Source organism: Calypte anna, chromosome 10, assembly GCF_003957555.1.
Source record: "Calypte anna isolate BGI_N300 chromosome 10, bCalAnn1_v1.p, whole genome shotgun sequence".
NCBI classification, from domain to species: domain Eukaryota; kingdom Metazoa; phylum Chordata; class Aves; order Apodiformes; family Trochilidae; genus Calypte; species Calypte anna.
In genome coordinates this window covers 3,403,348-3,417,061 of record NC_044256.1, presented here as the reverse complement: position 1 = coordinate 3,417,061, position 13,714 = coordinate 3,403,348, and the positions used below count along the sequence as shown (strand labels likewise).

The 13,714-nt window shown below is 51.4% G+C and overlaps 1 protein-coding gene and 1 long non-coding RNA gene across 5 annotated transcripts in view; both read right to left on the bottom strand.

Annotated features, from left to right (window-relative positions):
• The window catches only part of ALPK3 (alpha kinase 3), a 33,865-nt gene extending 23,870 nt beyond the window's left edge, over positions 1-9,995 (bottom strand). For 2 of the 4 annotated variants that reach the window (XM_030457181.1, XM_030457182.1), the window contains exons 1-2: positions 9,778-9,866; positions 223-468 (exon numbers count right to left, since the gene is read on the bottom strand). In XM_030457181.1, coding sequence (XP_030313041.1) covers positions 223-275 — 53 coding nt within the window. In that variant the 5' untranslated portion in view covers positions 276-468; positions 9,778-9,866. Of the gene's footprint in view, positions 1-222; positions 469-9,777 lie in introns of all 4 variants that reach the window. The other 2 variants (XM_030457177.1, XM_030457178.1) reach the window with 2 other exon arrangements.
• Positions 9,996-10,556: 561 nt separating this feature from the next.
• Positions 10,557-13,465, bottom strand: LOC115598862. Its single transcript, XR_003987979.1, has 3 exons — positions 13,377-13,465; positions 12,327-12,447; positions 10,557-10,780 (listed from the first exon to the last, which is right to left on the bottom strand). It is a non-coding gene; the product is annotated as an uncharacterized LOC115598862 (long non-coding RNA).
• Positions 13,466-13,714: the final 249 nt, after the last annotated feature.

Here is a 13,714-nt window from a genome sequence, read left to right as displayed (position 1 = left end):
AGATGCATTAATGATGAGTCGTTTTGCACAGGTCAGAGTTCCTGTTAAAAGAAGGTACAGCTGCCTTGCTCAGGCTGACTGCCAGGACGAACAAGCCACATTGTCAATTGAAACCAAAGGCTGTAAAAATGAAATGGTCGTTAACGGCAGAGAATAAGTGTAATGACATTATTTATCCATGTAGGCTTCCAAAAAAAAAAAAAAAAAAAAAAAAAGCAGCACCTGAGCCTTCCATGCACCACCGGCAGCACTGTGCTCAAAGCAGGCAGCTCCATCCTGGGAGATGTTGGATTAAAGGGCAGGACAGGACAGGACAGGATAGACCTGCTGCAAGCCCACTTCCCTGCTGGCAAGCAGGGGGCCTGAGCTGGTCACTCTCTGTGCTTCCAAGGACAGCTCTTTGGAGAAGCTGGAAACTCTCTGGTCACTATACACTGCTTTTCAGCTTGCCAACCAAATCACTAAAGTCTGGCAAAAAAAAAAAAAAAAAAAAAAAAAGACTTGAGAAGAATCTACAGGTTTCATTTTCTCATTTTCTTTGCAGGAATACATCATTACATTAACCAGTTCAGGGGAAGAAATAAAATAAAATCAAATACCCAAGTTCTGCACAAGGGATACGTAGATGAGCTACTTACCAGTGGCCACCAGCTCTCCCAAACGAGTGTCACCAAGGACACTAAGTAAAAGGCCACATTGACCAGAGTGTGGCAGCAGCCCCTTGCAGGCTGTGGGAAATAAGCTCTCAGCATTGGCAGAACAGTTCCTCAGACCCTGAGCTCACCCACATGGCAACCAGAAGCCTCAACTAACAGGTATCACTAATCAAGAGCACGTAAGCTCAGTGCCTTAATCAAACTGAGATACAGGTTGGTTGTGCCTGTGCAACAGCCTCCCCATTCAGCCTTGGAACTGCCCGCAGTGTAGACTCCCCCTGTGGGGTGTAAGAAGTCAGACTCCCACATCAGTACATGCAGACAGACCAAACCTTCACAGCCTTGTGCAATGAAGACCACTATTGAACAACCAGATGTCAGTGCAGATGATGATGCTACAGAAGACAGCATGAAGAACCAAGAAAGTGGCCTCTCTTCAGGCCTCCTACCCAAACGACCATATCTAGACTCTGTGCAAGCCCTGATCACATAGAAGTCAGTAGGCCTTCCAGTCTTGCCCTAAAAAAGACCACAGAGGGTCTCTGAAAACTGCCCCTGCCACTCAAATAGCATTTCCACCTGTGGTGGCAGAATCTCCCTGCAGTAATAAGTAAGATAAGTAAGAAAGTGGCTCAGCTTGAACCACCTACACTTTGCAGAAGTAAGTGCTTGTTTTCATTGAGGAAAATAAACCTAGCACTCCGAAGGGCTTGCTGACTCCTCTCCCTCAGATCAGGAGACCAAAGACAGAAGAAGTTTTAGACAACTGCTGAGGAGCAGCTTTAATCCACCAAACAGGGGTGTCACTTGCCCTTTTGGCAGCAGCCTCAGCCTCTCCTCCCCCAGCCACACGATCCCCATCCCTCCCCAGTGCCAGCTGCTGTTCACGCAGCCAGAGGATGAGCAGGTCAGGAGTTACCCAGCTGGAAAAATTAAGCACTAACCAAAACAGGCTGAGGATCAGCCACCTGATGCCTCTTGCATGCACTGTGCAGGCCTGTGGGAGAAATCAGACAGAAGAACTTTGTCTCTCCACCTGGAGCATCCCATGGTGTCCCACGTCCTTTCCAGCACTGCAAATTGTGTCTTCACATCACCTGCCTTCCTGACCAGCACATCACCTTGTCCACATCACTCCCATACACCCTAACATCTTACAGAGCTCAAATCACACCTCTAGCTCCTCTCACCCTGCCCTGGCCTCCCGGAGGGATCAAGCTTCCTCCTCCCCATAGCCCTCAGAGCAGCAGTACACATGTACTGTGTCCCTGGGCTGTTCCCAGGCAGCTCTCTCCAGCTGAAAAGACAATTCAAAGAATCCCAGACTGGTGTGGGTGGGATGAGACCTTAAAGCTCATCCAGCTCCAACCCTCCTGCTGTGAGCAGGGACACCTCCCACCAGCCCAGGTTGCTCCAAGCCCCATCCAACCTTCAACACTGCCAGGGATGGGGCAGCCACAGATTCTCTGGGCAGCCTGGGCCAGGGGCTCAGCACACTCATAGCAGAGAATTTCTTCCTAATATCTAATCTCAACCTCCCCTCTCCTGGTTTAAAGCTGTTCCTCCTCATCCTGTCACTACAAGCCCTTGTCCCAGGTCCCTCCCCAGCCCTCCTGTCACCCCTTCAGGCACTGGAAGCTGCTCCAAGGTCTCCCTGCAGCCTTCTCTTCTCCAGGCTGAGCAACCCCAACTCTCTCAGCCTGGCTCCACAGCAGAGCTGCCCCAGTCCTTGGACCATCTCCGTGGCCTCTTCTGGACTCGTTCCAGCACCTCCAGGCCCTTCCTGTGTTGGGGACCCCAGAACTGGACCCAGCACTGCAGGAGGGTCTCCTCAGAGTAGAGCAGAGCAGAGCAGAAGGGGACAATCCCCTCCCTCACCCTGATGACCACACTGCTGGCTCACGGTGAGCTTCTCATCAACCAACACCCCCATATCCTTCTCCTCAGGGATGCTCTCTATCTGTTCTCTGGCCCATCCTGTATTTGTGCTTGGGATTGCCCTGACCCATGTGCAGGACCTCAGCATAAGTAAAAATTATGTCTCACCTCCCAGCCTTTCAGCAGCAAAGGAACCCAAATACCACTGCAAGGAAAAAGCAGTTTAGCCTCCAGGAATACTAAGGACATGGGCATCACTTGGGAAGCCAGCAGCAAAGATCTTAAAATGCCTGCTGGAGAACACTGGCATAGGCGGGAGTGTGGCTTTAATCATGCTTTCCTGCATAAGACAAATGGGAAGGTGCCTTGGCTTGGATGTAAAGTAAATCACTTGAATTGCAAGAGCCAGGATGAAGGGTGTCTGTGCCATGAACCCTTTGTGGGCATGATCAAACAGTGAGCACTATCAGGACTTATTTTAATCTCCAGTGCTGAGCAGACAACCTGGGCTTTATTCATTGCACATCCTGAAACTCCGTGCTGAGGGTCTCCCGAGGAGCCTTGTTATTATAAAAAGGAAAATGTCATCACCACAAAGACCTGCGTATTAACTGAAGTTTAACCTCAATATGCTAAGGAACCAACCACGATTTGCTTTTCAGACTTGAGATTTAAGGCCAAATCAAGATCAGGTTCTGAATGCTGCAGCCAGCACAGCCTGGCCTGCAGGCAGCCAGTATTTCACTTCATTTTCATCACATCCACACAACACTCGCACAGAGAGAGCTGCAGCAGCACAGCTCCAACAGACTCTAAAACCAAATTTCCCCACTTAGAAAACGTGTGACTTCTCAGCAAAGCAATGCCCCTGTCTGATGAGCTTTGGGATCGGGCTGCCACTATCCTCAGCTCCCCAGACACTTGTTAGTGCACACAGAAGAGAATTCTGCTGATGAAACCCAGCTGCCATGTCTCCCCTGAGCAAGCCTGAGGCCACTGCAGTTACTGGATGAAGGCAAACCCCTCTCTCCTGAGGAATGCATTTAAAGCAGGTGACTCAAGGTCTAAAGGTACTGCTTCCTCTCTGCTGGAGAAGCCCTCAGGGAGCTCTGCTCCTGGCACTGGTGGGAGGGAAGCCTCCCCTGGATTCCTCCTATCTCTGCAGTGAAGCACAGCTTGTTACAAGCTAGTCCTGAACACACAGGATTTATTAACCACGGGTAGAATTACACCCCTCTACTCAGCACCTCCTACCAGCCTCAATTCTTCTTTAAGTTCTGATTCACCAGATGCTTTCAAACTCCTTTGGACATTTATCATCCTCTTAAAGGTTTCAGCCCTTTGACTACTCACAATATTCCTTGGAGGTGAAGGAAGGTGGTCTCCCCCATCTTTCATGCACTTGCCAAATTTCAGTCTTGCTGGGGGGAAGGGGTCAGCACTGTCAACAACACTCACTTTTTAAATCTTAATAAATATTTCTTGAGTTAACGGTCTAGGCTGGTTCATCACCCCACTGGCACTGGTAAGTTAACTGCTTAAAAACATTTATTTTAAATACAGCACCTTTTCCACCTCTCTCAGGCAATCACTGCATGAAATTCTCTTCTTTCTGTATTCTCCTCAAGATGAAGAGATCTTCCTCCTTCCAGCTCATGCCTTCACAAGGAAGCCATCAAGAGTTCAGGAGAGCCTGAACCAGGCTTCACAGTGGCTCGTCCTCACACGTACAAGCACATGGACTTGATTTCCTCAAGCTGCAACAATCATTAATGTATCTCAGTGCTCTTTCACAGCACAAAAAGGGAGTCACACAGACTGTCCAGTGCTGCAAGTAAACAGTGAAACGTGGCAATGAGAGCAAAGCTGCCACCTCCCACTTATGTTTTGATGGAGACAACGATGAACAAAAGCAGAGGAGCCCACTGAGGAGCAGGGAGCCCTCCCATCCCGGGGGCAGGACAGAGGGATGGCCCTGGCAATCCTCTACAGATGCTCCCTCTTGCTGGCACTCTGACCCATGACATTACTGGGCATGTTTTGCACATGTATACTTTCAAGTATCAGATTTCATATGAACTTGGCTGCCTCCAAGGTTAATACTACTTGAGACAAAACACAAACCACCTTGACTGCCTGTCTTCTCAACCATGCCCAACATTTAAAAGCCAGCAATGAAGCTTTCATGTACATATGTCTGTGCTTCAGGCTCCAGCCCTGCCATGTGTCCTGCTCCTTATCAGCCACTTCATGCACACTGGGAGCGGGTGTGTTTGTGTTTCCTATACCATGGCAGTAATTATCAGCAACCCCCCGATAAAGCTGCTGTGAGTGCTCTGGAGCTGTACGAGACACATTGTGATTCCACAGACTGGAAAATGGATGTATTGAGTCCCTGCTTGTCAAGGTCACGGAACAAATCAGTGTCAGAGCTGGGGAAACACAGTATTTTTACTGCAGGTAATTTGCTTTGAGCTGAGATGAACATGGGCTTGCATGTTACAATTTGGAGCTAGAGTTCATTAACACAGAAGGTGAAAAACAATAAATTAAGCTACACAATCCTGTATCAGCCTGTGTAGCACTCTGCAGAAGGCTCAGATCTGTGTATCTTAACTGAATCACTGCTGCCTTCATGGTCCAAATTAAACTGATAGCTAGCTGAAAAACAAGAAAGAATGAGAAGGGACAAAAGAAAAGAAAACAAATAATGGACTCACTGTACACCTCACTGGTGCCCAGGAAAGCTGCCATCTTTCTGGTAGTTCATTGTGTACAGGTTTTTGTTGCTGGGGGTTAGAAAAGAAGGGCAAAAATACAGTTGTTCCTAACAGCTCTTCTGCCTTCTTGTTGGACCAGTTGATGCACTCAGTGTGAGACCGAGTCAGTATGAGACAGAAGCCTTGCTCACCTGAGACTGTCCTCCCCCTTGCTGAAAGCCAGTCAGGCAGAGCAGGTTTTCATTCTGAATCCTGGAAACTGCTGCAGCTCCAGCACAAGAGGTCTCTGGCTCAGGGGAGACCACAACCTCCCCTCCAGGCCATCAGATGGGATTCCAGTTCCTGAGAAATGTCTCCACCCTACAAGGTTTCCAGGGAAGAGCTAAGTTCACATGTGATAGATTCTGCATTTTAACCCTGGTCCTGAAGGGCACTGTTTGTCCAGCTCCACATCTTCATTTTACCCCCTCTCTAAAGGTGTTCAAGGCCAGGTTGGATGAGGCCTTGAGCAACCTGGTCTAGATGAGAGGCATCCCTGTCCATGTCAGAGAGACTGGAGTAGATAATCTCTAAGGTCCCTTCCAACCTAAGTCATTCTATGATCTTCCTGCTTAGGTTATCAGCTCATCAGCCTACATACTCAGCTCTGCTTGACTTTCTAGGAGATGTGGACAGAAGACTTGAGAAAGGGGACTGAAAAATGTAGCTTGGGATTATTATTCACTGGGCACAACCAGTAAGGAGCCCCACTGAAACAAGGCACTGCTGTGCAGACAATTCCATCAACAGGGAATAGGCACTTCTACCCCAGAGACCCTCCAGAAGAACCCATCAAGGGATTTACTTTTGCCTTTTGAGCAGGTCTCTGTATGTCAGAGGTTGGGACTTCCATCCAACAAGGCAGACACACTGAATTCCCCCAGGTGCCACAGCTGGTTTCTCATCAGGGACTGACACCACTTGGTGCCAGGAGCAAGGTCCTACGAGAAGTTACAGCTGCCCAAGACCCAGAGGAGGAACTCCTCAGAACTAAGAAAGCTAAACATGCTTTTCAGGAACGAAGCACTCTCGTGTTGCCAGCTCACTTCATCACAGTAACACAGCTTTCACCTTCATTTGATACCATGTGCAAAGCAAGAGGTAGAAGGGTGGGAATGGTTTCTAGCCAGAAAAGCCAGGGCACTCTGCTGAGCTTCACTGCCACCACAACCGGAGACAGCCGTCCAAGAAAAGATCAGAAGCAGTGTCCCTATACTCTAAAAATATCTGCATATGATGGAGCTATGACAGCAGAAAGATATTTAAGCAAGGAGGCAATGCTGTTATGGGACTGAGGAGCAGACATCTGCATTAGATGAGAGGAGCAGTTCAGTTCCAGCAGAGAAGTTTGCTGAGGACTCATATGAAGCCTTTGCCACAAGATTTTACATTAAAATGCATCTCTCTTCACCAGACATTCTCCAGACTCAGCTATTTCTTACAAAAAGGACACCTAAAATGATGTTTTAGAGTTGTAGCTCATGAATGCAGCTAAGACAGATCCGGGACAGGACTGACAACTTCTCTCACTTTGTGAATTATTGTCAACTGCTTCAAGACGTAAGAGGGTTTTTTAAAAAAAACACAACACACCTACCCCAAAATAAAAGAGTCCTGTCAACTGCCAGGGCAGAAGGCAAGCCACCATAAGCTGCTCCTCACCCCACTGCCTGTGATCAGGTATGTTAAAAGACAGGAAGGGAAGCCAGTAAGCTCTTGTCACTGAGCTATCTACTCACAGAGAAGATTCCTCCTCAAGACCAGTTCCTAAAGGCACAAAAAGTAAATAACCTGAATATTCTGTTTAATAAGGGGATGATCTCTCTACTAACATTTTCAACACCTCAAATTCTACAAGTTGCAAACCAGAAGCACATACCCGTTTCCAAATTAGTTCCCTTCATTTTACAGAAGATCTTACATTCCTCCTACAGAATTAGGAAGACCAAGGAAGACCATCCAGACTACTCTCTGCATGGATCATGAATGCAACCATACAGGTGAAACATGTTCAGGAGCCACCCCAGAAGCAGGCACTCCTAACCTCAGTTTCTTTTCATAAAGGTATTTCCATGTCTGTAAGTACCTCTGCCATGTCACTACACTTGCTTTAAAGATGGGTGAAGGCAGCAGGCAAATATTTTGATTAAACACACTGCAAATACATCTAAAATCAGCTACAGAGAAGCCTGTAAAAAGCACACTTCCTTCAGAGTATCTATATTTTGCTATCTAGCCACCCCAGCGGCCTCCCATCCGAATTCTGGGTCAGCATCATTTGTCCCATGCCTCTGTTAGCTCCAAACCCACCAAATCCAAATAAGTTCTGCATTATAGAGAAGTGCTGAATGCTATCTGCCATTAGGCATGCCACTTATTTTGCTTTTCATGTTCTCCCAGGCATGCTCTCCAGATGTTCCTGGATTTAATTAGACTCGTAATTGCTTTCTGAAAGTCTTCTTGCTATACCATTCCACTCACTTGCTTTCCAGAATTGTTACGATCCATTACTCAATCACAGGAAAAAAAACCCCACTTTGTTCAAGCCCTTTCCCTCCATCCCAGAAAACAACACAGTTTCCACACATCCTGGCTCAAGTCACCAGCACTGGTAGGCACTCTCACAGCTGTGCAGGGGATGAGACTTTTACATTATTCCTCCCCAGTTCATTAGAGAAATTGGCCTCCCTAATTATCACCAGAGAACCTGGAAGATGTCTTGAACCCAGGGAAAGGTCAGTTTTGCTATTCAGCAAATTTTTATTCAGTGCAGCTTGCAACAGAAGGGGCAGCCACTGAAGTTAACAGGAAAAATGAAATCATCTTGCTGTAGGCTTTGAGCACCAGGTACATAGGCAGGCTGAAAAAGGACTGGAAAAAAAGGATTGGACAAGTTGTGGAAATGGAATCTACAGCTGATTTCAGTGTGGCTGTTCAGTGCCCCTCTGTCTGCCAAACCTTCAGGCTCCTGAGGAGGGAAATCAGGGTGCACCCACCTGCAGCAGCGCCCCAACAAGATGAAGGAGGTCAGGACTCAAGAGTTGTGCAGACACAGGCTGGACTTACTATGCTTGAGCCACAGAGTTCAGACAGCCACAAGACACCAGGCTGGCTGCAGGGGGAGAGCTGCATCCCTCTGTGCCTTCCCCAGAGGCCTGAAGGAAAACTTTGGGGATCTGGGGAACCCATCAGGGAACATTGGAGGTATTGCTTGATGATTTATGGTCAAACAAATTAAAGCTGCAATTTGAACATACTCAGGAGGGAATAAATCTCAAGGTACAGGCAACCAAAACACCCTGACTCCTTATTTGTCCATGACTTTTTCTGTGCACGGTAGGGTCTGAGGTTGTGGATTGGTTGTGGTCACTGTATGGGCATTTGTTGGTACTGAAGATGTCAGGACATGCAGGCAGACTGCAGTCAGCTTGCACGCTATGACAGAAGCACAAAGGATCTGAATTAAGGCAACTTTACTTTGGCATTATCCCAGTTTTAACACCTGACTTCCAGGCAGCACATTTTTATATCTTTCTGGTCCTTACTTATTTTTATGAATCTCTGACTATTTGAGGCATCAACACTTGACACACTGGATTATTTATAAATCATCAGCCGGGAAGAGGCACACTCAAGAGCTCACAGACTGAAGAGCGTCCGCAGCGAATCCAAAGTAATTTATAGGCTCTTTTTTGAATAACTAACACGAACACCTTTGCCTTCACTGGCACACTGCCTTGTATTTTTGCCTTTGCTGAGCTCGGCCAGTCTCAGTTTACAACATGTTGATCCTACCTCCTCCTTCCCTGTGAACAAAGCCCCACTCCTGCCGCAGACCCCCTGCCCAAGGCCATTTCTGCCCCAGGAACGCTGGGGCCGAGTCTGCATTGTAGGAATAGCTTTTTGACAAGAAGATAAGGCATAGGCACAGCAGGGGCCCCTTGCTCGGAGCCTGGTGCCGATAACAGGATGAAGGCAGGAAGGTCAGGGCAGGATCCCGTGTGCAAGTTTAACTCCGGGGACAGAAGTTGGTGTCCGTCAGGATCTCCAAGCCCGGCAGCCGGCTCGGCACACCTGCCCTGCTACCGGCAACAACCGTGAATAAACCACAGCCCTTCCATGGGCAGCCAGTGACCATCCTGCAGTAAAGAAGCCGTTCCGGAGAGCCCAAGCCATCGCCTGGCCCCTCCACCCGGCAGATGATCCCCCGAGGAGGGAAAGGCCCAGGTGGCCATGCCGCTTCCAGCGTGGCCGTCACCTCGCTCCCTTCGGGCCGGGGTATTGCCTTACGCCTTGGGACGAGGCCAGCCGCTTCACCTCACCCGCAGGCAGCTTGTCCCTGCTTCCCCCGGCCCTCCACCTGCCTCCGAGGTGTCATCCAAGGGCCCTGTCCCCCGTCCCGGGACCCCGCAGGATCCGGCGGCACCGCGCAGCCCAGGCGGGCTCAACCCCCTGGCACCAGCCCCTTCCCCCGGCCCCCTCACCTGTTCTGGGGCCGGATGCCGAGCAGGTAGCTCCGCCGGTCGGGTCGGGAGGCCCAGGCCGCGCTCTCGGCCTCCTCCGCCCCTTCGATGCTGCCCGTTCCCAGCCCGTAGAGGCCGGCGAGGGCCCGGCGGGTCGAGCCCATGGCGGCGCCCGGGCTGCGGCTGCCCCTGCCCCTGCCCCCGCCGCCGCTGCCCGCCCTGTCCGTCACCGCCGGCATTTATAGCCGCCCCGCACATGCCGCTGTCACTCGGGGGGCGGCGGCCTGACGCAGTGCCTGCGGCCCGGCCTCCTCGGGGATGGGGGCCCGGCCTCCCTAGGCCTGGCTGCCCGGCCTGCCCCGGCGTTGAGTGCCGTGGTCGGCGGGAATGGGAGCTCGGCCTGCCCCGTGGCTGGAGGCCTGGCTTCCCTCCCTCCCGCCAGCTCCATCACTGCCTGCTACAGTTCATCTTCTTGGGGCAAAGTGTATTAATGTTTTTAATATTAACCTCCGCACAGCTGCCCTCGGTTTGGGGCATTTCTGGCACTTTGGGGATGTCTCAGGGTGGGCTGAACAAAGGTTCCCCGGGTCCTGGCGGGCGGCAGCAGGCAGGGTCCTCACCTCAGCCTCAGCAGCAGGGATTTTCTGCCAGGAGAACTTCTCTGCTGGTATCTATGAAAAGGACAAAACAAAAGAAGACTATGAAGGGTGGTTACATGTCACAAACTATTATTACCTGCAGTGATTTAATGGAAACGTAGCATGTAATAAAACTGAATTTATTCTTGTTCCACCTTCGTCTTGCCTGTCAAGCTCCCATCTCACGCGCTGCCGGCACGTCGCTGGTGGCATTGCATCTCTGCGGCAGAGGATTGATGGATGGAGCAGATCTGCTGCAGATGGGCTGTCTGCCCACGCCTGCACAGCAGCAATTGCTGCAAAAATGGGAAGATGTTTGGTGGAGAAGGTGACGGTAGATGTCTGCTCCAGACCAGGACAGAGAGCAGGGTTTAGGCTGAGTCTCCCTGGACAGTAGAGAGAATGAATGTGGCAGCAAGCAGCAGGGCAGGTGATGGCCTCATGCATCCTTTGGTGCAGGACTCCCTTGATTCCTTGGGCACACTGAGACTTGGAAGGTGACTTTGGGTAGGGACTGGCACAGGGGTTCTCGCCGACATACACAGTGTGAGCATCACGTGTACAGGTACAGGAGTGTGCACAGACACACAGTGTGTGCACCAACCTGGGCATGATCATGGTTCTTTGTATCACAAAGAGAAGCCTGGATGGTGAGCACAAGTTTAGCTTAACTATGGCAAGACAAAGCCTGTTGTGGTGTGTGAGCCTTGCCCCAGACACGTGGTGGATGTATCTTTTTTTCCCTACCCTTTCAGGCTCTGAATGGCTCGTCTGCCAGTTGTCCTGCTGCAACAGAGCTTCCTCTCAGAGCATCTACTCTGCCATCATTTTGTTTGCAGAGAGCGACAGTGCCCTCTGCTCCTGTCTTCATTTGGAAATGCGCTCCCTCACCATTTAGTTTTTGAAGCCTAAGCCAGTCAGTCACAAGGCTTCAATCCTTGTTAGCAAATCTTTCATCTTCTGCCTGCGAATCCAGCGCTGATTCACAGCAAGAGTGACAGATGTTTTCTCGCACTAGGCATCCTTCCCTTTCTCAGACTGCACTCACACCCACGGGTTCCTCCCTCTCTAAAATCACAGGCTTCTTCCTGCTCTCCAGCATGACATCAACAAGCTCTCAGGAGCTCCTGGTTCTTCACCAAATATTCATGTGGAGTGTGCCAGGGCAGGGCTTTTACTGAGCTCCAAGGACAAGCACGACAGACTTTCTGCCTCGGTATTTGATCGAGGATGCTCTCTCTGAAGCCCAGAGAAGCAGTCTATGGGGAGCACAGCAGCCTCCAGCTCTTTGAAGAGATACTGCATCAACCAGAACTGTCATCTTTAGCTCGAGGAAAGCACTGGGGTTAATTTAATGATCATTTCTGTTAGCTACCCACACTGCATTTATAATAACTCCTCATCACAGGCATGGAATGGAGCTGCTGACACATATTCAGCCAGATCTTTCATTTGCAATCCATTAATATCATTATTTTAAACCTGCAAGGCTGAATTTCCAAATGCTTGGCTGGACCCTCTGGAAATTAAAAAAAGGAGGGTCTACATGATCTTAGGGACAACTGGGGAATGAGCACAAAGAAACATCTATGCTGAGCATCACTTGTAGGAGCAGGGATTGTGCTGGGTCAGATTGAATGGGCAGGGTGTGTTCTCCTACCTTTGCAGGACCACAGTGTGACTGTCCCCTCCTCTGCAGAGAAAAGGACGTGGAGGGAGACAAATCCTTCCCACATCCATTAGCTGTGTGGGTTCTGGATTTTTCTTACCATCTGCTTACCAGACCCTTGTAAGAGAAAAGCAGCAAGTAGAGGCACACCCCTCAGCCTTGCTTCGTCCCTCTGACCCTATGGCATGGCTCAGCTCTGCCCTGAGTTCCCTTGGGAACCCTGTGGAGTTGACCCTTCACTGCTCTTAGCCATGTCTGCTTACCTCTGCCATTGCAGAGACCTGCCTGCAACTCCATGCTGCTACTGAAGGCACTTGGGAGAGAAATTCCTAGTGGTCTTGCTTTTTCCTTGGTCAACCTCCATCATGGATATTGCAGAAACCACTGTGGAAGACCTGAGGGGAGAGAAGTATCAGTAGGGCAGCAGGGTAGAATCTGTTCCAGATGGTCTGTGGTCCCCCTCATGTGGAAGTTCTCATTCCCATCACTCCTGGCATCATGGGGACCTGCTGCCCAGGGCCATTGGCCAGACCACCAGCCTGGTGGAAATTTGTCTGCCCTGGGACTGGGAATCTGTCAGTGGGCTGCTCCAAGTCCGGAGCCCAGATCTGCTTCATCCCGACTGGCCTTGTGTCACACTCTCTCCCATGTCACTACAAAGGTCTTTGGGAATGATAACCAGTTGCTCCCTGTTCACCATCTATCCTCTCCAGCTGCCACTTCACAAACCCCCAGCTCTTTTCTTTCCACTTGGTCCTTAAGTCTCTTAATAGGTGATGAGTTTGGTACTGATGACCTTACTGTCCCATACATTGTTGATGAAGCCCTGAGCAGTATCGAGTCCCGATCCTCCCCACCACGTCCTTTCCCCTTCGGAACCAGGCTGGCCCCGTCCGGCCCAGTTCTGCCCCGTCCCGAAGAGGCTTGTGCAACCTCCGGGTGGGCTGTCCCAGCGCCACTTCCCCTGGCGCCCTCGTGATGCCCGGCCCAGCATTGGGGATTTCTCGGAGGAAGCGGCCCGGGCAGAGCAGAGGCTGCGGAACTGTGGAGGTTCCATGAGCTGCAGCCCACCATGAGCTGCAGCCCCCAGGAGAGAGGTGAGGGCGGCCGTGGGGAGGGGTTGAGGACGGCTGCGGGGATGGGCACGAGTGGCTGCGGGGATGAGGTGAGGACACCTCTGGCGCGGGGAGAGAGGACACGTGTGGGTAAGGGGTGAAGACACCCATGGGGATGAAGCCAGGACACCCGTGGGGAGGGGAAACGGGAGATCTGCGGGGAAGGGAGGGGGACACCGTGGGGATAAGAAGCCGCACGTGGGCTGGCAGCGAGGGCACCCGTGGACAGGGAAATCCCGGGCAGCCGAGCGAGAGGCGTCTCCGCCGGGCCAGACCGGGCCGGGCCGGGGGGCAGCCTCGGGGCCGCTCGGCACCGCCCCGCGCGGTTCCGTTGGGGGAGCGGGGCGGGCCCGGGGCGCGGAAGCGCGGGGTCGGTCCGGGGCCTTCCCTGGCGGCGGGGCCGGCGGCAGGTGAGTGCGGGGCTGCTGCCCGGCCCTGCCCCGTGCGGGAGGAGCCCTCCGAGCCCATCCCGGCGCACCGAAGCCCGGCCCTCCCCGCCCCGGAGGCCGCCTTGCCCTCCCGCCGCCGCACCGGGG